General features: G+C 44.8%; 1 protein-coding gene across 1 annotated transcript in view; it reads right to left on the bottom strand.

The window, feature by feature from the left end:
- Window positions 1-24,974, bottom strand: part of PARM1 (prostate androgen-regulated mucin-like protein 1) — a 100,647-nt gene that overhangs the window by 21,033 nt on the left and 54,640 nt on the right. Inside the window, exon 2 of the mRNA XM_030877869.2 lies at window positions 14,235-14,930. Coding sequence (XP_030733729.2) covers window positions 14,235-14,930 — 696 coding nt within the window. The remainder of the gene's footprint in view (window positions 1-14,234; window positions 14,931-24,974) is intronic.

Here is a 24,974-nt window from a genome sequence, read left to right as displayed (position 1 = left end):
GAACTTGGACAGAGAGCAATGAAATTTTTAGGCAAGAACCAGCTAGATGGAGGTACATATATACAATGGAATATTACTCAGCCATAAAAAAGAATGAAATTGGGCCATTTGTAGAGACCTGGATGGACCTAGAGACTGTCATACAGAGTGAAGTAAGTCAGAAAGAGAAAAACAAATACCATATCCTAACACATGTATATGGAATCTAAAAAAAAAAAAAAAAAAAAGGTTATGAAGAACCTAGGGACAGGGCAGGAATAATAAAGACACAGATGTAGAGAATGGACTTGAGGACATGGGTTGGGGGGAAGGGTAAGCTGGGACAAAGTGAGAGAGTGACATGGATATATATATATACTACCAAACGTAAAATAGATAGCTAGTGGGAAGCAGCTGCACAGCACAGGGAGATCAGCTGGGTGCTTTGTGACCACCTAGAGGGGTGAGATAGGGAGGGTGGGAGGGAGACGCAAGAGGGAGGGGATATGGGGATATGTGTATATGTATAGCTGATTCACTTTGTTATACTGGAAAAACTAACACACATTGTAAAGCAATTATACTCCAGTAAAGGTGTTAAAAGAAATTAAAGAATAAAGGACATTAAAAAGAAAAAAAAAATAAAATAACTGATTCTTCTGAAAGTGTAGCTATTTGTTAAATTGAACTTTATAAGTAGTTATGATGCAAAATTAAAACTCCTTTATAAGGCATACAGCTTGCATGCAAATATGATACAGAACTGTTTTTTTTGTTTGTTTGTTTGTTTTTTTGCGGTACGCGGGCCTCTCACTGCTGTGGCCTCTCCCGTTGTGGAGCACAGGCTCCGGACGCACAGGCTCAGCGGCCATGGCTCACGGGCGCAGCCGCTCCGCGGCATGTGGGATCTTCCCGGACCGGGACACGAACCTGCGTCCCCTGCATCGGCAGGCGGACTCTCGACCACTGCGCCACCAGGGAAGCCCAATACAGAACTGTTTTTAATGAGCACAATCTAAGTTTGTCTCCGTGTTAGTCCTCCTCTCTGCTGCCCCATCCCCTCAAATCTTTAAATCATTGAAGTACTGCTTAATCATTTCTTCACACAGTGGCAGAGGTAAACTTTATTAAAATTAGTCAAATATGACCACAATTGAAATCTTTTACTTCATGTTTATACTATTTCTTAAAAGCTAGTTAGTTTGCAGGATTGGTCAGTGGGCAGACTTGGGATTCAAACTTCGGGCAGGATCTCTGATATCTATATTTTTCCACTTCCTGTCATCAGAAGCCCTGGTTTGGGGACTGGCTTTGCTTTTATCTAAAAGTATTTTACCTACTTGGGTAGCATATAGTTAAAAATGTATATTAGAAACACAAATCTCTGTTGAGATAATAAAAGATTTGCATTCACCCAAGCAAGTGTGTGTTTCTTTTTTCTTCATTTCTCTCTCCTGCAGGCGCATCATCTGTACTTGAAGGATGCAGGGAGCACAGGTTTGTAATCCATGCCAAACGGGGCACACGAGTCGGCACAGTTCCCGGTTACCATGGTTTTAAAATTTCCTTACTTCACTTACAATCACAATCTTTCCCAACACAAATGAAGCCTCGTTCCCACCTGGAATTTTTTATAACTACCTGTTTAGGTCGCACAACCCCAGCTCTCCTTTGACACTTGTAATGTAAACTAGGCTGGGTTTCTAAGAATAGCAAACAGTGCCCCTCATCCCCTTTCCCTATAGCATCCTGACAAGCTGATGGCCACACAGCAGCTTCCCATCAACGTCACGTCAGGGAGCATTCCTCTCATTCAGTGCTCTCCAGACCAAAAGGAGCCCACGGGGAGTAAGAATTCTTCCCGAAACAGGGGTGACCCCTACATCTGTATGCTATTAACAGACTCTCCTTAAAGACTGAATTCAGTCTTGGTTTAACAACATTTCTCAGGGGACAGCTCTAGTATTGTGCCAAGAACAGTAATAAAAGCATTAAGAAAAACAATCGTGGTCATAAAAGTCTCAGCAGCCTTCCTTTACTGCAGTTCCCTGTGCCAGGCACTGAGCGAGGCAGAGTGGGGTAGGTATGTCCACTTAGGAGTTTAGCAGAAGCAGTTAACAAACATCTATTCAACTGGTTAGTATGCAGAAATGGGATTCAACCTCTGAGGCTGGATTCCCCAAACTTATGCTTCTCTACTTTCTGTGACGGGAAGACCTGGCGTGAAGACTGGCTTTATACATGCACTAGCTGAACAGTCTTGGGCAAGTCGCTTTGCTCCTTTGCGCCTCTATGGCCTCATCTGTGCCCCTATTTCTACCTGTAAAGTGAGAATTCGTTCATTCACACAACTGATGTTTATTGTTTACTACGTGCCCAACTTTGATGTATCGCTTGCTTCCTCTCAGAGTGCTTTTACTAATTAAACAGTGTATTTAAAATGCTTTGTCCATCATGAAGTGCATTACAAAGGTCTCGGTCTCTGGGCATCTCTTATCCATAAAAACTCTGAAGCCGGGAAGAAACTTGAATCCAGAAAAGATCGGAGTCAACCCTACTATTCGAAATGACTGCGGATCTCAAGCTCAAGTTTTGCTTCCAGCCTGATCATGACCAATGGAATAATGTAATTTTACTGTTGAAAGGAAATTAAGAAGGTTCATTGCCTCTAACCCCTTCATTTTACAGATGATAACATAGAAATTAAGAGATTTGGTTGAGATCAGACTCCATCAGTGGCAGAGCTGGGACTAGATACCTTTGAATTCCGGGTTTGCCTTCTTTAAAATTTTCTACCTCTTGGTCTTATCCCAAGTAAAAGCCTTAAGGCACTGATAGCTGAGGCAATAAACAAAGACAAGACCCCATCTTCTATGTCACGACAATGTTTTCAAAATTCAAACATCTCTATACCACTCTCATGATTTTTGCCATGTCCACATCACTGATACTATTATTTTCTTAATATCTGTCTTTTTTTTTTTTTTTTTTTTTTTTTTTGTGGTACACGGGGCCTCTCACTGCTGTGGCCTCTCCCGTTGTGGAGCACAGGCTCCGGACGCGCAGGCTCAGCGGCCATGGCTCACGGGCCCAGCCGCTTCGCGGCATGTGGGATCTTCCCGGACCGGGGCACGAACCCGTGTCCCCTGCATCGGCAGGCGGACTCTCAACCACTGCGCCACCAGGGAAGCCCTAATATCTGTCTTTAAATTAAATTATTTTTCTTTAGATACTGACTACATATAGCCACACCCTAAGCAATGATAGCTATGAAATCATGAGTTTGATGTGCTATTTTAGTTTTTTTTTCAAATTCATACTGAAACAAAAACATAGATTTATTAGAATGAAAAAGCTTCATCCTCTTGCATACTACCTGTGTAGGGACTTAAATCATACTTTTGGGAACACTGCTCCCACGAACCAAATTTTCACAAAGAAACTCGGGGTGAGATGCTGGATTGGGGGTAGATCACAGCCCTCAGATCCCCTGGAGGCGGCCAGGAAGAATGGAGGGCAGAGAGTCGGGGTCATCAGGGCCAGTGTCAACACCTGTCACTACTTTAGGGAACGTGGCAGCTTCATGAATACTGCTTCTTGGTGGAGGCCAAAACAGGGGAAATGTGGCACAGAAGGGACAGCTGTCCTGACTTACCCAACCCCCGGGGGAGCAGTGCAGACATGAACAGAGACTGTATTTCTAAGACCATGATGCTAACTAAGCCCTGATGATTGTCCCTAAGCATGCTTCGTGTCAGTTTCCGCTTCTCATTCTTTCCTGCAGGGCAGCGTCACAGTGCCTGGCTTTATAAGCCTATCCTAACTCTTTGAAAGTTACCTTATATAATAAATGTAATTCAGCCTGGGCTGAATTATAACCTGTTCCGGGCTGAGAGAACCACACCTTGACATGAGTGGGGATCTCAGCTCTGAGTCAGACCTACCCTAGACCTCTTGAGGGATGGAGGGACAGTGTTGGAGAGATTTCTGGGGAATAATTAAAAAAAAAAAGATCAGAGAATCCCCTCTACTGTTTGTCCTGGATGAGGAGAAGTCTCCTTCTCCTCTGGTGAAAATTCTGATCTATAGTGTGAGTGGGTGAGCAGTATCATGTTAGGTCATCAAATCCTTTGACTCAAGGACAAAGATATTTCTATTCAGGAGTCAAATCAGAAAGAGGGAAAGAAATCCTGACATCTCTCTGCTATCGGAGTATCTTTAATGCAATTAGCCTTGAGAGTATCAAAAAGATACTGGAGGGCTTCCCTGGTGGCGCAGTGGTTGAGAGTCCGCCTGCCGATGCAGGGGACGCGAGTTCGTGCCCTGGTCCGGGAAGATCCCACATGCCGCGGAGTGGCTGGGCCCGTGAGCCATGGCCGCTGAGCCTGCGCGTCCAGAGCCTGTGCTCTGCAACGGGAGAGGCCACAACAGTGAGAGGCCCATGTACCGCAAAAAAAAAAAAAAAAAAAAGATACTGGAAACCCTGAAAACCTGGGGGTTTTCCAGTTGGGGACAACTAGCTGTGTGGCAGTGGGAAGGAGGAGGTATGTGTAGGCTGAGAAGTCAGCCTTTTGTAGCCTCTGACTTTCAACTTAAGGGGCCAAGTTGGTGATCTCAACTCTGAAGTCATCCCTTTGCAAATTCCCCATAGAGAGGGGAGAATCATGTATCGCAGGTGCCATTTACCTGCATGAAGACAGAAAAAGAAGGTTTTTGGGTTGTTCTCTTTAGTATTTCCTCTATCTCTTCAGTATTCCAGTGATGAAAATGAGACATGACCACAGATAAAACTGTAACAAATAAATAAAAAAATAAAAAAATAAAATAAAATAAAATAAAAAAAAAAATAATATTTTATTTTAAAAAAATAAAAAAATAAAAACAAATAAACCAGAAAAATTGGTATATGCCCTTTTTGAGACTCATCTAGCCTGCAGGTGAAGGCTCAGACCCCTTTGAGGCTCATCAGCCTTGGCACGTAAGGCCTTCCATGCTGCCATTTTCTTGGTTCCAAGGACACGGCAAGAAGGAAGGGAGGAACTTCTTAGGGCCCAAGACAGAGTCCTAACCCTGTTTGCAATGATAAACTTGCAGTGTGCAAGTTTATCATTTTTTATCATGGAAAAATGACTCTCGCTGGGGAGCAGAGAGTCAGTTTCAGGTCACCTGTCTCAACATCTTGACAAAGGGCAGCGACACTATAATTCCTGCAGCCCAAGGACTTGGGGATTTCTGCAGAATCATTAGTTAATTTAGCTTTGCCTCCATGTAATTAATCACCTAGGCAAGGTAGGAACCTGCTTTTGGAGACTGTATTTTATTTACCAAGCTTGAATTTCTCCCAGACTCAGGATCCCAAGGTTTTAGAGTTAAAAACTTTAGAAAGAAAATAATTTCCAAACTTTGATGCCAGTTAGGGGAAGAAGGCAACCTCCAGGTCTTAATCCCCCACCCTCAGGTGCAAGTGGAGCCTCGGCAAAATCCTGTAAGCTCAGCTTTTGTATCCTCCCTCCTCCATGATTTATTTTCTCCCAGCTAGAAATCTCTAGTTGTATGCACTCTTCAACCCTTATCTTTGGATTTTCCAAGTTTCACGAAAGTGCTACTATTTCCAATGTGAACATAGTTACTTTTCTCTTTCACACTTTTTGGATTATCCTTTTCTGTATTGTGTTATAGGCAGGTGCTAAAATGGACCTTGATTACCTAATCTTTACAGTAATAATCCTTTTGGGAGTCTTGAAGTGTTGTCACAAACATTTTATTTTTTCAAGTTAACAAAACACAAAGTCTAGAAGAGTCAAACTCTTGTTGGTAACCACACTGAGAATCAGGGACCCAACTGTAATAATAAGAGCAGCCAACATTTATTTAGTGCTATGTAAGGGACTCTTTATAGACTTGTCTCATTTAATTCTAAAAAGAATCCTATAAGGCAATTATAGTACTATTATTACCCGCATTTTACAGATGAGGAAAACGTGACACTCAGTGATGAATAAACTTGCCAGGTCATCCATCTAGTAAATGGCATTGGTGAGATCTGAACCAGGCAGTCTGATGCCAAAGTTCGTACTACAAGTAACATGCTTACCCTCCTAGAGCCTGGCTTTGAAATGACGCCATAATTTCACCAAACAGAAATACGGCAAAGTGTTTTTGATGGCCCACTTCATGGACTTTGAGATTTTATGACTTTAACCTAAGTTCACCTTAAATTTTGAGCCCGTGTTCTATCCCTGAAGAGGCCTGTGGGTCTGATGATAAAAGCAAGATACTGTTAAATAAAACTCTGTCTCTTACTGGCCGATATTTTTCTTTCCCAGGACCAGAGAACAAGGCATACCGAGGACAATATCAACTTAGTATCCATTATGTGTTCTCCTCATGCAATACTCCTGACTCAACCCACTTCAGGGGGGGAGTTCTAGAACCTTTTCTGAGGAAGACAATGGGTTAGTGCTGATCTGTTCTCACTTTCCCGTTATTATTTTGAACAAAAAGACATGCTCTTCTGAGTCAGAAGATTACAGTAAGTTCAGTCTGGATATGGAATTGGGAATATTCCAACCAGTTTTCCCAGTGAGCCAACAAGCCATAGATTCATTTAGGATATCAGCAGCTGTGCTTACAAGCTAAATTCCACTTTCTCAGTGAAGTATTTCCAAAATCACTTTAGTCATATGTGACTAGTGAAAATATCTGAAGCAGAAAAAAGAAAGTGTTCCGTGGAGACAAAGTCTCTAAATGTAATGAAAGGTGAGACAAAGTATGTGATGGAGTTGCATTGCTACTAGATAACAATACCAATGGTAACTAGCTGATTTTATTACCTTGCCATATATTTTTCAAAGGATATTTTGGAAATATTTTAAAACCAGATTAAGATTTAGGCAGTAAAAGTAAACCAAAGAGAAATAAAAGTAGTAGAGACAAGAATTTAGAATATTTTTTTTACCTGAAATATTATCTGACAGTTGGAGCTCCTTATGGGAGTTTTACTTGCTGTAAGCAAGCTTAGAGGTTTAGCTTAAGTTTAAAGAATCGGGCACAAAAGAAAAAATGTGAGTGAGGATTTATAATCCATATTCTTGTCAGCCTTGCAGTCCACGTGGACCAAAGATAGGAGCCAGCGTGATGGGAAAAGAGAGATGTGGTGGGATTATGGGAGCTTTGACATGAGAATGAGAGTGAAGAGAAGTGGGTGAATTTGGGACCTACTAAGAGTTCAAACCAACAGTTCTCGGTGATGGAAAGAACACAGAGAAGGAAGGAGGATTGGACTAAAAGATGTTGGTACCATTCACTGTTAGAGGTCAGGCCTGGGCATGTCATGATTTAATATTTGTAAAACTGAGTCTAGGATAGATACAATATTTTTTAGGATTATTGCTTTCTGATATATTTTGGGCAATCTGGAAGAATCTGATCAATAAATGTTTAACGCTCTTTTACTTTTTTTGTTAAATCCTCATTTCCCCCTTTAATATATTTTGAATAGATCATCGAAATATAATGGTCATTAACTTACTATTGTATTACTTACAATACATATATATATTTTTACTCCTAAAATCTTTCTACGTATACTTTAAAAATGATTCTTCCCCCTTTTCTAGGAGTTAATTCATTTTTCAAATCTATATTTATCCTAAGAGTTGGTCTGGAATAAGGAGGTGTTTTGACAGCTGAAAGTCCCTTGCAGGTACGGATGCAGAGAGGATTAGATATCTGTGCCTGCCTGGTGTCATTCCTTTCAGGGTATTTATTAGCACAGTTTGTCCTGAATAAATCTGGAGTCAGACTAGCAAATTAAAGTTCAAAGGCCTTCACCCATTTTCACAATTAAGAGTCCTTCTCTTTGTAATGGAAAGCACAGGACAGCATAAGACCAGGGGCCACTTGGATTTTATAGACAAAAGAGAATACCCAGTCTGCAACAAGCCGAGTGACTATAATTTTAAAGTTTGCATATGTAGGAATTGAAGACGATTCGAGTATCACTTGGTGTGCAGTATCAGTTTATCCCTTAAGCGTTCACACAGCACCATTCAGTTCAGTTCAGGATGTCGCAAACATACTGTAGTCACAGCTTCCACCCTTGAAGAGCGCTGATTTAATAACCCAGACGATCCTTATTTAACACAGCACATCTCTCTCTCTTTTCCTTTAAAAGCAAAACAAAAACTGAAAAACGAAAATGAAAACCCGTTTCTTCTGCGCAGCCGCTTTCGGATGGCGGCGGCTACCACCTGCTTCTCCTCCCATCGGGAAGCTCCACCCCTCAGGCCCAGCTGGCAGCCCTGGGAGTTTGACAGCATCCCATGTGGCTCATGTCCACAGCAGGTCTGGAGGCCGTAGGTCCTTCCCAACTTTTCATTCCTACGAATTCAGCTAGGATGGGTTCAGTGGAAGGAAGACCTGACTTCGGGTCACTCAGGAGAACTGAATTTGAATCCTAGCCTGGTCACTCAAGTGAGGACTTAAGTCGCTAAACCTCTCTGTGCCTGTTTTGTCACCTACAGCAGAGATACACCATCCGGCTCACCTCGCTGGAATGTTCTGAAGATTAGATGGAGGGCTACCTGTGCCAGTCACGAGCCCAGTTCTTAGAACACGTATATTCTCAGTAAGCCTCGTATGAACGTGAATCTCATTCCTTCTGCCTTGGATAATTCTAAGAAACAATTTTTGTGGTATGATAAGCCAACAACAACAACAACAAAACCCCTGGAAGATTGTCTCTCTTGTGTTCAGTTTATAATGAAGAGAGCTTAAAGTCAGAGTAGCTAAATGACATGGTCTGTCAGTGACAACGGCCAACCGGAAACCAGGTATAAACCGGTCTACGTGTCACCAGTCCTGAACTCCCTACAGTTTACGTACATGGATTCCTGCCAGTTGAATATTCTTAAGTATAATTCTGAACACGTTCTGCCTCTGATCAAAAGCCTTTGGTGACTATCAATGGCTTGTCAAGTAAAGTAAGTTGCCTCATCCTGTTACTCAGGGTCCTCTAACACTTGTCCTGAAATCTTCCTTCCGGCTTCTTCTGCAATGTCTTCCTCCACACTCCATCCTGGGATCCACAGGCTACTTGCCGTGCTGGGTACACGCGACACTGTAAACTCCACAAGGGTGGCGACTGTCTCATTCACGGCCAAATCTTCACTGTCTAGCCAGATGCCTGACTCACGAGCTCAGTAAGAGTTCGTTGAAGATGACGGGCAGACTTCATTATGATAAACACAGTAACAATAGCAATCACAATAGCAAAATAATAACAATAATGATGATGCTGCTGATAGTGGTAAATAATAGTAAAATAACAAGCACAGACATCAACAGAGTCATAGCTCAACAGCCACTATGCTGTACGTAGACCCTCGCCAGGTCTCTCTGGTGAGGGTGTGGTGAGTAGTGAGATCAGTTACAGGGGTATTTAGTTTCTTATCTCCATTAAACTTTTTAATAACCCCATCATTTGGAGACTACCCTTATCCCATTTTATTGGTGAGAAGACCAAGGCTCAGAGAGATTAAATAGCTTCCCTGGTACTGGCTGACTGCCTCTTTCATACATTTATCCAACAAGTGTCATTTCAAGTCTACCATGTGTCAGGCTCTGTCTCAGGGGTTGGGGATGTAACCTACATCCTCCCGTTTGTGAGCAACGTCCTTGCTTTCATGGAGCTGACAGTCTAGTGGCAGAAAGCAGACACCTACTCACCAAATAAATGAGATGATGTCAGCAAGTGGTAAGTGATTAAAAGGAAAGTAAAGCAGGATAAAGGGATCCATGGCGATGCGATTACTGTTTCAGAGAGGGGTATGAGGAAAGGCTCCTGAGGAGATGACAGCTGCACAAAGTCCTTCCTGATGACAAGGAGCGAGCCACTGAAGACCCAGCAGGAAAATGTTTCAGGCAGAGGGAATGGTAAGTGCAAAGGCCCTGGGGCAAGAGTGTCTGCGGTCTGTTCAAGAAGCCGTAAGATTGCAGTGTGTTTGCTGGTGAAAGTGGAAGCAGGCGAGAGCATTGAGGCAGGGCGGGTTCCGAGTGTGCTGAGCACTGCAGGCATGACACAGACTTCAGCTCTTACTCTGATTCAGAAGGGCAAGCGAATGGAGTGTTAGAGCTGAGGAGGGACAGGATCTGTCCTGGGTTTTGAAAAGGGTCGCTCCGGCAAGGGTGTGGTGAGTAGTGAGATCAGTTACAGGGGTATTAAAGTCCCACATGTGAGAGAGGACCGAGGGGTGAGAGGAAACTGGGTTCTGAGGGACCAGATGCAGCGTATGTGAGAGATGAAAGAAGTCTAGGATTATCCCATAGTTTCTGAGGGAGGACTGGACGGAGGGGTGAGGAAATCAGTAATTCATCTGATCCGTATGACATCTGAAATGCCTAAGAGCCACCCAAGTGGAGACCATGAGTTAGCTGACAGCTGGGTGTTGACATGTCTTTAGTTCAATGAAACAAAACAGGGACAGAATTTTACATCTCCGGGCTATCAGCATGTGGATGGCATTTTTTTTTTTAATTTATTTTGTATTTTTTTTTACATCTTTATTGGAGTATAACTGCTTTGAAATGGTGTGTTAGTTTCTGCTTTATAACAAAGTGAATCAGTTATACATATGTTCCCATATCCCCTCCCTCTTGCGTCTCCCTCCCTCCCACCCTCCCTAACCCACCCCTCTAGGTGGTCACAAAGCACCGAGCTGATCTCCCTGTGCTATGCGGCTGCTTCCCACTAGCTATCTATTTTACGTTTGGTTTAAGTCACGAGATGTGATGGGGTCATCTCAGGAGTGAGTGTGGGGAGAAGAGGAGAGCGTGCGTGTGGAGAGCTGGGGGAGAGGAAGACAGTGTTGGCCCTGGGGTCCTCCAGTGTAGGAAGGTGAGGGGGTGAAGTAAGGCGACAGACACGGAGAAGGAGCAGTGTGACGAACCAAGAGAGACTGTCCTGGAGGTCAAGTGGAAACAGTGCTTCAAAATGAGGGCAGTGACCATCCGTGTCAAATGCTGCTGCTAGGTCGGGTATGCCAGGACTAAGAATTAACCCTCAGAGCTGGCAGTGTGGAGGGTACCAGATACCCCGACCAGAGCAATTTCCGTGCTTGCAACTGCCGGCTGGATTCTGCACCCAGGTATGTGCAGCACACAGGTGCCTGAATCTCCCCTGCCCTGTCTTCTCCTCGGGCTGCAATTCCCTTCATCTCCTACAACTCAGTTCATGTGCTCCCTCTATCATGAAACCTTCCCTAATCCCGCCAGTCAAATCTAACTCCCATAACATTTACCTTGTTTTTGAATTATTTATTGGTGACTATGTCTGGATACTTGTTGAATGGACAAGTCCTTGGATTATAGAAATATGCTATGTGAACTCATACAGAAGAAGACAACATGCTCAACAAAAGTGCAGTATGATTACTGCCACTATGAAGGCAGCACAAGAGTCTCTAAAACAAAAACATCTGCAGATAGTCACCTGTGAGCACAGTGTCACAGGGTACTGCCTAGTCTGCTGGGCTGATGGTGGAGCAGTGCGGCAATGCTGGAGCTTAAAGAAGACCCAGTGGTGGTTTAACGGATTTGGGCTCTGGGCCCAGCTTTACCACTGGGCGGTGTAACCTTGGGTGAGTCACTCCAAACTTCTGGGACGCAGTTTCTTCACCCTTGAAATGAATCGCTTGTATCACATCTGCTCAAAGATCCTCCCACCCACCCTGGTTCATTCTCAGATCAGAAACTGAGTGGTGTTAAGAGTTACTTGTGTCCTTTCTTTTTACTCAAACTGTAACATCTCAGAGGACAGGTCTTACGCTTATTAATACTTCTTTGCATCAAGCACCGGGTCCTGGTGGCTGCACAATAAATATTCTTCGATTTAATAGATCATAAGGGATGAATCCCCTTGGGTCTATGAAATGAACACTGGCCATGTTCAGTGATCTCCCTCTCAAGTCAATCAATCTTTCCTTCATTCATTTACCCTGGAGTTCTTACTGGGGGCCATATTCCCTAGAACTATAAAGTTCTGGTCCATGACCCAGCTCTGTCACTAATTTTGTGTCTCTTAGCCCTGCTGGCTTTGAGTTGAGGAAATCAAGACACATGGTCGAAAACACAAGCCAGAACAGTGGAACAGGGCTGTCTTGGATAATCTAGCCCATGAAACTGAGGGACTTGGAAAAAGTAGTAGGTTACGCCACATTAGGGAGTCTCTTGCATGCCAAGCTCAGAATTTGTGCTCAGTATATTGAGCACAATATACTGTATTGTGGAGGGGGCAGTATCCTGGAGGGGGCAGAGGGTGGAGGGGGCAGAGGGTGGAGGAAGGGAAACCAGTTAGAAAACTGAGAAAGTAGTGCAGGTGGTGGGAAGGGAAGAGATGGGGCCACTGCCTCAAGCCTGTTCTTGGATGGCACCTTTGTTAGGGACAGACCTGAGGACTCGAAGTCAACACCCACTCTCCTCCAGGTACCGGGTCCATTCTTGAGATATTCCCTGCATGCTGGCAGCATGGAAAGTATCAGACAGAAAGTGGGGATGTGGCAGAAAGTAAAGACAGAAAGCACACATCTAAACACAGCGTGCTGAGTACTGGCCGGAGGTACAAACAGGGCGCTAATGGGGACGGGGCTACGCAGAGGAAGCTATGCTTGGACTGCGAGTGCCGGATTCCCTCCTTTTGCCTCTGCAGATCCACTCTCCACCTTTCTCCACTTTGCTCTCTGACTTGCCCTCCAGGAGGCTGAACAGTATGCACCACAATGGGCTTCCTTGTCCTTGGCTTCTGGCTGCATATCAGAGTAGGGGGGGAGAGGGAGGGCAGAGTATAGATTCCCTTCACTCCCAGAGGTTAACCTTGAGTTAGTTGTGCCCCTCCCCCAAGAGTCCCGACTCCTCCCAGGGTGGTCTATTCTACGAGACCCTCCTTCTGGGTTCTGGTTACTATTCTCTCCTCCTAGGTCTGACTCATGACAGCTCTGCAATTATGATGCCCTGTGGTTTTCTTATACACCACCAGCTGTACCTTTGTAATTCATTCCTTTAGCCCAGTTTGATTGCATCTCTCTCTCTTGTTGGGACTCTCACTGATACTGGGCCTTTGAAATAAGAATTTGCAATTCTTTGGGACCTTGTCCCTTAGTAAACTGTGAGCTCTTCCATGAGGAGTTATGTCTTGTTAATCTGAGCTCTGTTTCTCCCCACCTCCACTGTGTACCAGAGTTTCCATTCGTAATGGTTGTTTATCAGTTATTTGTTAAAAGATGTTAATTTCTCCTTGGTCACAGCCATTTCCTTGACCCCAGCTGGTGCTGTGTGGCTCAGTCCCAAATACTCCCCTCTGAGTCCGTGGTCCCTGGCAAGATGACTCAGGCGAGGGCCTAACGCTCCATTTTCCCCTTCATCTGCTGGCTGCTCTCACCTCACTGTTTCTTAATCAAGAGGCCAAATGTTCCTACTAAGGCCTTTTCCTGACCAATGCCCTGAAGTTTCCAGACTTCACCTCAATGTCAGATGCATGTGACCTCAGAAAAGACCCTAAATCTCTCTCTCTCATAATTTCCAAGACTGCAAAATCAAGATAAAAATAATACTAACTTTACAGGGCTGCTGGGAGAATAAAAACAAACGTGACATTCCACAAAAGTTGTTGTCTTTCCCATGAAATATATCAAGAATAAGCACATTCTCTCCACCCCCCCCCCCCACTTTCTTTGACTGTTTCCATGAGGTAAACACTGCATTAATACATCGAGCAAAATCATAATAACAACGGATATTTCCTGAGTACTTACTCTCTGCCGGGAACTATTCTAGGCACTTTATATGTCATTTCATTTAATCTCCACAAGAACCATGTAGGATACAGCTTTCTTTATCCCTATTTTACAGATGAGGAAAAATAAGGGCACCCTGATGAAGTAATTTGCCCAAGGTCGGGAGCCAGAACTGAAACCTAGGAAGCTCAACCCAAAGCCTTTGCTTAACCAGTCTCATTGGTTACATACATGAAGACGTACGTGAAGACAAATTATAAAGATTGGCCACAATTAATGAACTATCATGGGGAAATCATTAAGAGACTAAAAGTAAAGTTTGCACTTGTGGAAATTCTTAGGAATTATAATTTAGCTAGGTGTTGCACTCCAACATTCAAACTTAATCCATTGTGTTTGGTCAACTGAACGGCATTCTTAGCACCTCAGTGTCATCAAGGCCACGTGTTCTAGCCAGAGACTCACCTGAACTTAGCGCATGCTCCACTTCCTGCATGATCACCCCGGGGGGGGCAGTGGTGGTCTCCGTGTCTATCAGCATACAGGTCACTCTGGGGGGCACAGTTGCTTGGGCCGTGGTCTCGGTGGGCACTGGCTCGGCAGGGGCATGTGAAGTGGCTACGTGGCCAGAGATGTGCTCCTCCGCTGGGGGCTCTGATGTGGTTAGAGCTCCTGTGGGCTTGGTGCTGGCCTCAGCGGAGTTACGGTTGGTGCTCACAGGGGCAGAGGGAACCTCCTCTGGTGGTGAGGTTGATGGGGGTGAAGGTGATGAGGCTGGCGCTTGAGGGGAGGTGAGTGCGGGAGACTCAACGGGGGGCTGCGACCCTGTAGCTGCCACCCTGGCCTCGGGAGTGTCTGAAGTGTGTTCCTCGAGCGTGGGTGTTAAGTGGACCCCACCGCTTGTTGGTGAGGCGGCTGTGTCTGTGCCCTCCCAGTTGGAGGCTGGGCTGGTGGGTTCCTCTTCTCTGGGCTCTGTGGAGACGTTCTTGGCGGATGGAGATGTCCGGGCCGATGCTGTATCTGGGAGGACCGAGCTGCTGGGTGTTCCACCGGTAGGGGAGGCGGGAGGGCTTTGCGGAGAGAAGGCCGTTGGTGGGCTGCTCTTTGCCGGAAGAGAAACAGGCGAGAGGGCTGATTCAGACGCGCTCTGTAGCCTCAGTCCTGTAGAAGAGCCAGTACAAAGGTGGTTAATGTGTGAAAACCTGCGCGGCGAGGCCGTTTTACAGTATTTTCACGTCTTTCTCATTTTACACTGTGCCTCTGTAACTGTGAAGGTGACTTTAAAAATAGTTTCTTCCCACTGTTGCTCTCTCCTCCCTTGGTGACTATCAGTAGGAACCAGCCTGAAGGCTCTGCAGGAGCAATTAGTGGATCGGTCAACACAAGTCCAGCCAGTACACAGCATGAACTAACCTTGTCTTCTGCTTGCTGAAAGCCAGGCCCTTAAAAACCGAGACACTCTGCGGAATTGATTTTATGGGAATTGGTCTGGACAGTCGAGGGAGCTGTTGCACAATGCTTGCGGGGATGCCCAGCCTGTGTGATGGGCGTGGGGAAAAGGCATGGTTGGTGAGTGCAAAGCCAACCACTCACTGATTGGCTCGTCCCTGTCAGAGGAGCTCATTGATTGGCTGTTCCCTGCCGTAGGAGCTCACTGATTGGCTGCTCCCTGTTAGGGTTGTGAGCTCCGCAACCTCGTACAGGGATGCAAGGGTTATGGGCTTGTCCACCGGGGTGAATAAAGCTGTGAGCGCATTTCCTGTGGAGGAGTAAAGGGGGAGGTCCCAGATTAAAAGCTGACAGGAAGAAGGAATCTGAAGTTTGGAACTATTTTCTTAGACTCGAACCTAGTTCTCCCAAATTCTAGCCTGGTGTCTTTACCATCATGTCATTTCGCCAAATATTCTCTTTCATATTTTGTAAAATTTAGAGTTAGTTTCCTTTCTTCGTTCCTCCCTACCTCCATTTACCCATTCAGTTTCATTCATTCATTCATTCATTTATTCATTCAAGTATTTAATAAATGGCTTCTATGTACTAGCACTCTGCTAGACCCTGAGTTTATGATTTCACTTTTTATGTAACACATCTCTTGATTGCCTCTCCACACCCTTTACCATTCCCCAACTAGCTTTTCCTCTAGTCATTTCCATCTCAGTGGATGGCAAGACCTATCAGTTACTCAGCTGAAAACCCAGATATCATCCTTAATGCATCTCTTTCCCTCACTGCCCCTCCTCCATCCAATCCATCAGCAAATCATGATGACTCTACCTTAAAAAGATATCCCGATCCAATCTCTGCTCATCACCTCCCTTATTATCTCAACATCACCTGAGCCACCAGTCACTTGTCTAGACAACTGCCACAGTTGTTTTGTTTTTCTTTTTTTTTTGCGGTACGCAGGCCTATCACTGTTGTGGCCTCTCCCGTTGCGGAGCACAGGCTCCGGACGCGCAGGCTCAGCGGCCATGGCTCACGGGCCCAGCCACTCCGCGGCATGTGGGATCTTCCCGGACCGGGGCACGAACCCGTGTCCCCTGCATCGGCAGGCGGACTCTCAACCACTGCACCACCAGGGAAGCCCTGCCACAGTCTCTTAATTGGTCTTCTAGCTTCCAGATTTCTTCCTTTCAGTCTACTTTTCACATGGCAGCCAGTATAATATTTTAAAGTGGCAAATCAGATTAACTGACCCAAACCTTCCCAAGGTTGTGCTTAGAACAAAATCCAAAACTACTCCCCTATGTCATCATCCCATGTTCTCATCATCATTCTAGTTGATCTCAACTCAAATGTCAGCTCCTCCTCAGAGGAGCCTTCCCCAGACAGTCCTAACCAAAGTCATTCCTACTCCTTCCCCTTGCTTATTTTTTAAAAGATTTTTTGATTGTTAAAATATACATAACATTTTAACCATTTTTAAGTGTACAGTTCATTGGCCCTAAGTACCTTTTCACTGTTGTTCAACCGTCACCACCATCCATCTCCAGAACTTTTTCATCTTCCCAAACTGAAATCCTGTACCCATTAAACAATAACTCTCTATTCTTCCCTTTCCCCAGCTCCTGGAAACCACTATTCTACTTTCTATCTCTACGAATATGACTGCTTTAGGTACCTCATATAAATAGAATCATACGATATTTGTCCTTTTGTTTCTGACTTATTTCACTTATTAGCAAAATATTGTCAAGGTTCATCCATGTTACAGCACATGCCAGAATTTCCTTGCTTTCTAAGGCGAAATAATATTCCATCGTATGTATACCACATTTTGTTTATCCATTCATCCACTGATGGCCACTTGGGTTTCTTCCATCTTTTGCCTATTGTGAATTATGCTGCTCTGAATACGTGTGCACAAATATCTGTCTGAGACCATGCTTTCAATTGTTTGGGGTCTATATACTCAAAAGTGGAATTGGTGGTTCATATGGTAATTTTATGTTTAATTTTTTGAGGAACTGTCACACCCTTTGCTCATTTTTATTTTTCATAAAAATAAATAAAATAAAATAGTTTCTTCTTGAAACTACATATTATTTATTTGCCTAATTTACCTCTCTTCTACCAGAATGTAAGCTCCATGAGGGTACAGGGACCTGGTCTTATTTATTGCTGTTTCCTCCAAGCCTAGAAGAGTGCCTAGGTCATCATAATTGCTCAATAAGTACTTGAGGAAAGGAGGAAGGAAGGGGGGAAGGAAGGAAGGAAGAGAGGGAGGGAGGGAGGAAGGAAGGAGAGAGGAAAGGAGAGAGTAAGGGAGATAAGGAGGGAGGTAAAGAGGGAGCATGGAAAAATGAATTAACTTAGGAACTTTATTTAAAACAATACCCCAGTATTTCTCTACTCCCTTCAACACATCACTTAGTATGGCCACATCCATCATAGCTGCCTGGGGGCTGGCTGCCTACCTGGTGTTATTTGAAGGCAGGAAACTTGCTTACAATGTCAACCTCTGTCCTTCCACCACAACATACACTGATGCCTGATGTCTTGTTAGGTCTTCAACTATTTAACTCTCCAAACTCTGAGGAGATTTCCTTGGGGGTAGCATATAGGTAACAGCCAAACATGATCAAGATTCATAAGGGAAAAAAAAATGGGCCAGATTTTCGCACAGAGGAAGGAAGAAAAGAGGAATGCAGAGGGATGTAAGCATTTGGGATAAGATCTGCTCACTTCTTCATTCATCTGCATGACAGACTCAGTAGCTGATGGAAAATTGTGCTATAGAATTTAACCTGAAAACAGAGTTTTCTCAATATTTAACTGAATTTAACACTTGGATTGTTATCAAAATGATTGGTTTAATTTTTTTTTCTGAGAGGAAGTTACATTTTAATCAGTAAGTATCACGACAGAGGGACTTTTGTTAGCTAATTCATGATATCTGTGTATAAAGCGACAGTTTCCATCCATCTATGGGGTCCTGAAAAGTTCTCTGTGTACTGACTGTATTTTCCAGTGGCTTATCATTTTAGCGATGTTGCGTGTTCATTTCTGATGGGCTTTCACCTGACCCCTGCCAAGCTGATTGGTTTAATTTTATTTAAAGGTGTTGGTCAAGACCGTAAACTACAGGAAAGTTACTCTCCTAGTCACACCTCCCAAATTAAGCCACATAATAGTCCATGTTTCTGTGGTTGACTTTTGGGAGCTGTGAAGTGTCAACAATTTCAGGATGAATATAGGTCAAGAGGTCTTTGAAATATGGACAAAACAACAGTTGGGACAAATATTATGAAAATATCAAATCTTCATATGTGACCTTAGAGCATACTGGCTTTGCATCCTGGTAGCTCTCATAGCTCATTAAAGATTCTGAGGCCAAAAAAAAAGAGACAATGTTTAACTACTGTTTCTAGTATCATATAATAGGTGGGCAGATGGAGGTAGAGCCTTAGTCTGGCAGCTGAGTCAGAGTCTTTGGAATTCTGGGATGAATGAAGAATGAGTCATATGCAAAGGAGCAAGACTTCATTCATTCATTCAAGCTTTTATTGAGTAACTTCTATGTCCATGGCCTTACCCTCAAAGAGTTCACTATCTAACAGAACAGAAAGGACACACAACTTTCTGTAATATGATGTGATAAGCATCTTATGGAATTACAAGCAAGTTGCACTGGGAGCCCCAAGGAAAGATGAATAAATATTGTATGGGGACTGTGGAATGCAAAAATATACAAAGTCATTTTCAAATGACATTTAGAAAAGTCACAGAAGAGATGACATTTGAGTTGGTTCTGAAAGGATGAGACTACACAAGATGCCATTAAAGTGTATGATATTCAGGGCGACACCTGCATTGTCATTTCCAGTGGAGCTAAAAGCTGTACTATGGAAATCATTATAGTGCTGAAAATGACATGCTGCAAGAATTAGTTTTGTGGCTGGAGACATCCATTTTCTTGTTTAATTCTGACTCATATACTTTTATAACTCCTACCCTTCCTGCTTCCAAAGAGGACTGAGGTGGTCATTCCCGTGGCTACCTATTTAGTACTTATTTAAAGTACTTTGCAGTCTCGTTCAGATAATTCCGACTCCTAACAAACAGCAATGCATAGAAATTGTGGGACAACGCTGCTCATCTTCACTTGGACAAGGCATTAAAAGCCTCTGCTTTGCCTGTTCGATGATACATTCCATATTGCTCTGAGTACATGAGGGTTGGTCTTCATGAAGATATCCAAGGCTCAGGCGCCATGAAGATATCCAAGGCTCAGGCACCATGACTTTCATCATGAAGATATCCAAGGCTTAGGCACCATGAAGATATCATCCAAGGCTCAGGCACCATGACTTTCATCACGAAGATATCCAAGGCTCAGGCGCCATGAAGATATCCAAGGCTCAGGTGCCATGACTTTCATCATGAAGATATCCAAGGCTTAGGCACCATGAAGATATCATCCAAGGCTCAGGCACCATGACTTTCATCACGAAGATATCCAAGGCTCAGGCGCCATGAAGATATCCAAGGCTCAGGTGCCATGACTTTCATCATGAAGATATCCAAGGCTCAGGTGCCATGACTTTCATCATGAAGATATCCAAGGCTCAGGTGCCATGACTATCCTAGAGAATGCTTGCTGTCCTAGTTGGCTCAGGCTGCCAGAAAAAAGTACCATAGACTAGGTGGCTTTAACAGTAGAAATTTGCTTCTCACAGTTTGGAGGCTGAGAAGTCTGATGTGGGCCAATTCAGGTTCTTGTGAGAGCTCTCTGTTCCTGGCTTGTAAGTGGCAACCTTCTAGCTGTGACCTCACATGGCCTTTCCTTGGTACGTGCTTGGGGGAGGGGGTGGTGAAGAAAGCCCTCTGGTGTCTCTTCTAATAAGAACACTAATCTCATGATGTGGGCCCCGCCCTCATCTAACCCTAATTACTTCCCAAAAGCCCCATCTCCAAATGCCATCCCATTGGTTTCAACATTGAGAATCACTGAGATAGCCTGAGGAAATATCATTTCTGCTTTATCATAGGTAGGACCCGTGTTTCCACAGGACTACAAAATTGATTAACTCAAACAGCTAAGGATATATCCCAGGATTTCAAAAAATTTTTTAGAGCTAGAGAGGGTCTAAGTGATGCATGATTACAGCCCCTCATTTGATAAATGAGGGAACAGACACAGGGAGGGGAAGTGATGTAATTGACCTTACACATCTAAGAGAAGAAGTTGGGCAGTGTTGCCTGGAAAGAATCATGTAGAGACAGGGTCAGAATTAGAATTCCCCACCAGCACACTGTGCCCAGCCTCGAAAAGGCAGGTAGAACGTACTTTAGCAACCACCATTATAGAATAAGCAAGGAGGAGCCCATGTGAGACTGCACAGCTAAAGAAGTTAAAATAATGTACCAACAAGGACCTACTGTATAGCACAGGGAACTATACTCAACATTTTGTAATAACCTATAAGGGAAACGCATCTGAAAAAGAATAGGCATATGTATAACTGAATCACTTAGCTGTACACCTGAAACTAACACAATATTGTAAATCAACTATACTTCCAAAAAGTCATTAAAAGTAAACAAAACCAACCCCCCCCCCAAAATAATGTAGTGCCCCATACACCTTCCCACCCAAAGTAGAGCTACTTTCTGAAGAATTAGTTCTAATATTTCCTTGAGAAAATGGCAGAGTAAATAGAATAAAGAAATTGAACCCATTAACTGCTAAATTAGAGGTGACTTTACCAGACATGGTGTCCGTGCCCAGGCAGTGACAGGCTCACGTGCCTGAAATGGAGTGACTCAAAGAAGGAAATCTCTCAGACTTGGCCCAAATGAGAGATCTAGGGGTATAAGGGCCAACTTAATCTGAAATTCCTCCTTGTAAATTTACAAATGGAAGTCTTTCCTGAAGTTTGGTCAAATTAAAGCTTTTATGTTGTAAGCATAGCTGCCAGATTGTTGCTCAGAAGAAAAGCAGATGCTTAGGTGGATAGAAAACTATTTGTTTCCATGTGTACTATCCTCTGATATGTGAAAAAAAACAGGTCTGGCTTGAGCCCGGGTTTCTTGCCTTGCTGGGAAGAGAGATTTGGGGGCTGATGGCTGGGACAGGTAGGCGAGTTCTCCCAGTGCTGAGGGGAGTTACAGGATATTCCAGGGTGGAGAGTCTGCGTTCTGTGGATGTGCTCTTGCCTCCTGCCCAACTGGGTGTCAGGAAGATAGGTCTGCAACGTTGGCAGCCGCTGGATAATGAGTGCCCTGAACTGCCACTTCTTCCTGGGTTTTGTGAGCAGCAAACTGGGTCAGTGCCAGAGTCCCAGATGGCCTGATTACCTGTGTTGCTCACCTGTTCTCTCCCCCTAATCCCCCACAGCATGTCCTCTCCTGCCCTTGGCTTGTCAAGTGCCTGAGAAAACATGTGACAAAGCTTTGGCAAATTCGGTGAAATTCGATCAAAACACAGTCAAGTGCTCTCCTGGGCGGCCAAGTCAGCCCGAGTGGTGCCTTGGCCTGCAGTCTCGGGGGATCACGCCAGGCCTGCCTTGCAGAGGCCCGACAGCTGCTGAAGGTCTGCACGCTAAGGAACTGCTAACGGTCAAGGCCAACTGGACCATGTCACTCCCCTTTGAGGGTGGAGGGGAGGAAAGGAAGCCTGCACAGAGGATACAACTTCACATCCCCACTGAGGCATAGAAGGCTCTTTGTGACCCAAGCCCAGTGTTGCCTCTTCAGCCTTGCTCCCCACCAGATCCCAGAACAAACCAGCTTTTTTTTTTTTGCGGTACGCAGGCCTCTCACTGTCGTGGCCTCTCCCGTTGCGGAGCACAAGGTCCGGACGCGCAGGCTCAGCGGCCATGGCTCACGGGCCCAGCCGCTCCGCGGCATGTGGGATCTTCCCGGACCAGGGCATGAACCCGTGTCCCCTGCATCGGCAGGTGGACTCTCAACCACTGCGCCACCAGGGAAGCCCCAAACCAGCTTTCTATTGTACCCTAGTCCTTCTGCCTCAACAGCTCTCCCTCTTACGCCTGCCTGAGTTACTCCTATTCATCCTTTAGTGTTAGCTTAAGGGCCTTTGCTGATTCTTTTGCTAAATCCACCCGCCTCCTCCAGCCTCAACCCTTTATGTGCTCAGAGCACCTTGTATCTTAACTTCATAGCACTGAAACTGGCACGTAGCTAGGTAATCACTTATGGGAAGCTTTGTTTAATGCATGCCTCCCCCTTTAGACTCTAAGATTCACATGGAGCGGGGACTGTAGTGGATTTGCTCACCACATATCCTCATTGTCTGATCCACAGTAGGAATGCAAATATATACCTATATATGAATGAGAGAATGAGCTGAGGACTCTATGAAGGACACTGTGCTGACCACTTTCTATGCATCATCTCTTCAATAGTAATATCCATTGTTATCTTGGTTTCACAGATGACAAAACAGAGGATCAGAAAAGTTAAGCAACCTCCCTAAGGTCACACAGCTAGTACGTGGCACAGCCGAAGCTTGAACCTGAAACTGTCGGGCTCCAGGCTAACCTTATAACCATCCCACTGTATTGTACTGGGAAATGCAAGGGTGTTTTTGAAGTCTGGGCCCCATGTTTGTAAGGTAATCAAGCACCAGTTTTCCTCTGTCTCCCATAATACATTCTCTAGTGTGGGCCAATAGAGTGGGCTTTAAAAAAATTACCCAACCCTGTGAACGCTTTTATTCCCTTTTATCCTGCTGCAGGCTCCATAACGGATGGCCTCAGGATAAATTCCGAACTCCTTGGTTCAGCACATAACACCTTTTATGATTTCCCAACCCCACCCTTCACGAGCCTTGCGATTCAGCGTGCATTCCTGAACTACCTGCTGCCTCCCTCCCTGCATTTGCATCTGCTGTTCTTCCCACCCTGGCTCCCCTCTCCCCAGCCCAGTTCTGAGAACTCTGGAGCCTTACGTCCTCTGTGAAGATTCACCAACTTGAAAGAGCCCTTCTTCTCTGTGTGGCCACAGCACTAATCGTAACACACGTTATCCTGAGCCATTTCTCCCCATGCTTGTCTCCTATCAGGCTGCGAGCCCTAATAACAGGGACTGCAGCTTATTGTTTGTGTCTTAGTGCCTGGCCCAGAGAAAGTGCTCCACAAATATTCATTCAGTAAAAACATGGATTTTTCTACCTTTTGAAAAACAAATATTCTCTTGCTTATACGCTGGGCCATGATGGCAGAAATGCATCTTCCCTTTGATATGTCTGTACGTTCCATAAAAACTACCAGCTAATAGGATATTTTGGACCAGTCTCTAAACATACTTTTGCTATTTTTGCTCACTTGTTTCCACTTTGGAAACTGCAGGGATTTCTTCTCTCTGTGCATGATATAGACCAGAGTCACCAGCTATTGAAATGCTGGCCATCAGTCGGCCTAAACACAGGCGGGCCTTACCATCCCTGCACTGAATGGACTAAACTTCAGCAAGTTTTTAAGAGAGGGAGAGAGTACAAAATAATCTTAAAATGATATGTATACTTAACATAAAAGCTAGGTCTTAATGTTGTTTAGGTTGAGTGAAGCCGCTGTTTGGGACCCTCACACTTAACCAAAATTCCCCATGTTGCGTTTGGTTGGGCTGCTAAGGGCACTCCAGAAGGTTCATCTAACATCTGCAAACCCATTACTAATCAGAGTCTGGTCCAACCATATGGCATTTGAAAGCCCTCATAGGTCTAGACAGAATGTGCATGCCCCAAAGCCATCAAACTGTGTTTAAGAAGACACTTGTTCAAAGCAGAAGAGCCATATCCTCCTGAGTGTTTTGTTGATGGAAATGAGATCTAATTCTAGTCCGAAAAGAGGAAAAGACCTTCTGTTTTCCAGCCATCGAATCAGAACGGGCAGAACTGGCGTATGGCTCAATTTCTCTATGGGTGAAATCAGGACTCATGATATCATCAGGCTCCCTGTGGAGGCTGTGAGTGCTAATGAGAAAATAACGTTTGTGAAGAATGTCGTGCTTCCTGGGGAAAGGAAATACACCATTTTCTTTCTTTTCGCCAGAAGCAGCATCTGTCTTTGTCAGTCAGATGCCCCCCCCAAACTCATTATCTTTAAGCTGGAGGCTGACTGTGGTGGCCGGCCTCAGGAGGAGGCTTTGCTGAGCAAGGATGCCAGCAGATACCCGAAATTCTGGAGGAACCACATTGGGGCTTCTCTGGGTGGGGCAGCGAAGAGAAAGAGGACGTAGGGAGGGTGAGTACCTTCTCTTCGGCCGCTTTGTGGTTAAGGCAGATATGGGCGTAAGCCATGGGTAGTGAGATGGGAGAAGAAGATGACCTAACGCCTCCTTCAGGTGGCAGGGGATCTTCTGAACCAGTGTTAGGTTTTGCAGTGGGCCCAGTCCCGACGTGTATGGGGTCCAGGGCAAGAGTGTCCACAAAGGCCCACAATGAGGATGTGTAACTGTTACAGATTCACAGCCTGTGCTCCATCTAGAGCCCTGCAGCCTTCGGAAGAGGGGGATCCCTCTGGTGACTGGAGACTAAGGGGACCAGGGAAGTGCTGGGGCAGCGCGGGCCAAAGCCGGGCCTGGGATCACCTGAACCCAGGATGGAGACTGATCCGGTTGAAAAGGAAAAAAAGGCTTTGTGTTCGGGTGTCATAAAATGCAGCAGTCTCGGGGCTTCCCTGGTGGCGCAGTGGTTGAGAGTCCGCCTGCCGATGCAGGGGACACGGGTTCGTGCCCCGG

This window comes from Globicephala melas, chromosome 5, assembly GCF_963455315.2.
Source record: "Globicephala melas chromosome 5, mGloMel1.2, whole genome shotgun sequence".
Lineage (NCBI taxonomy): Eukaryota > Metazoa > Chordata > Mammalia > Artiodactyla > Delphinidae > Globicephala > Globicephala melas.
This window is presented reverse-complemented; position numbering and strand designations above follow the sequence as displayed.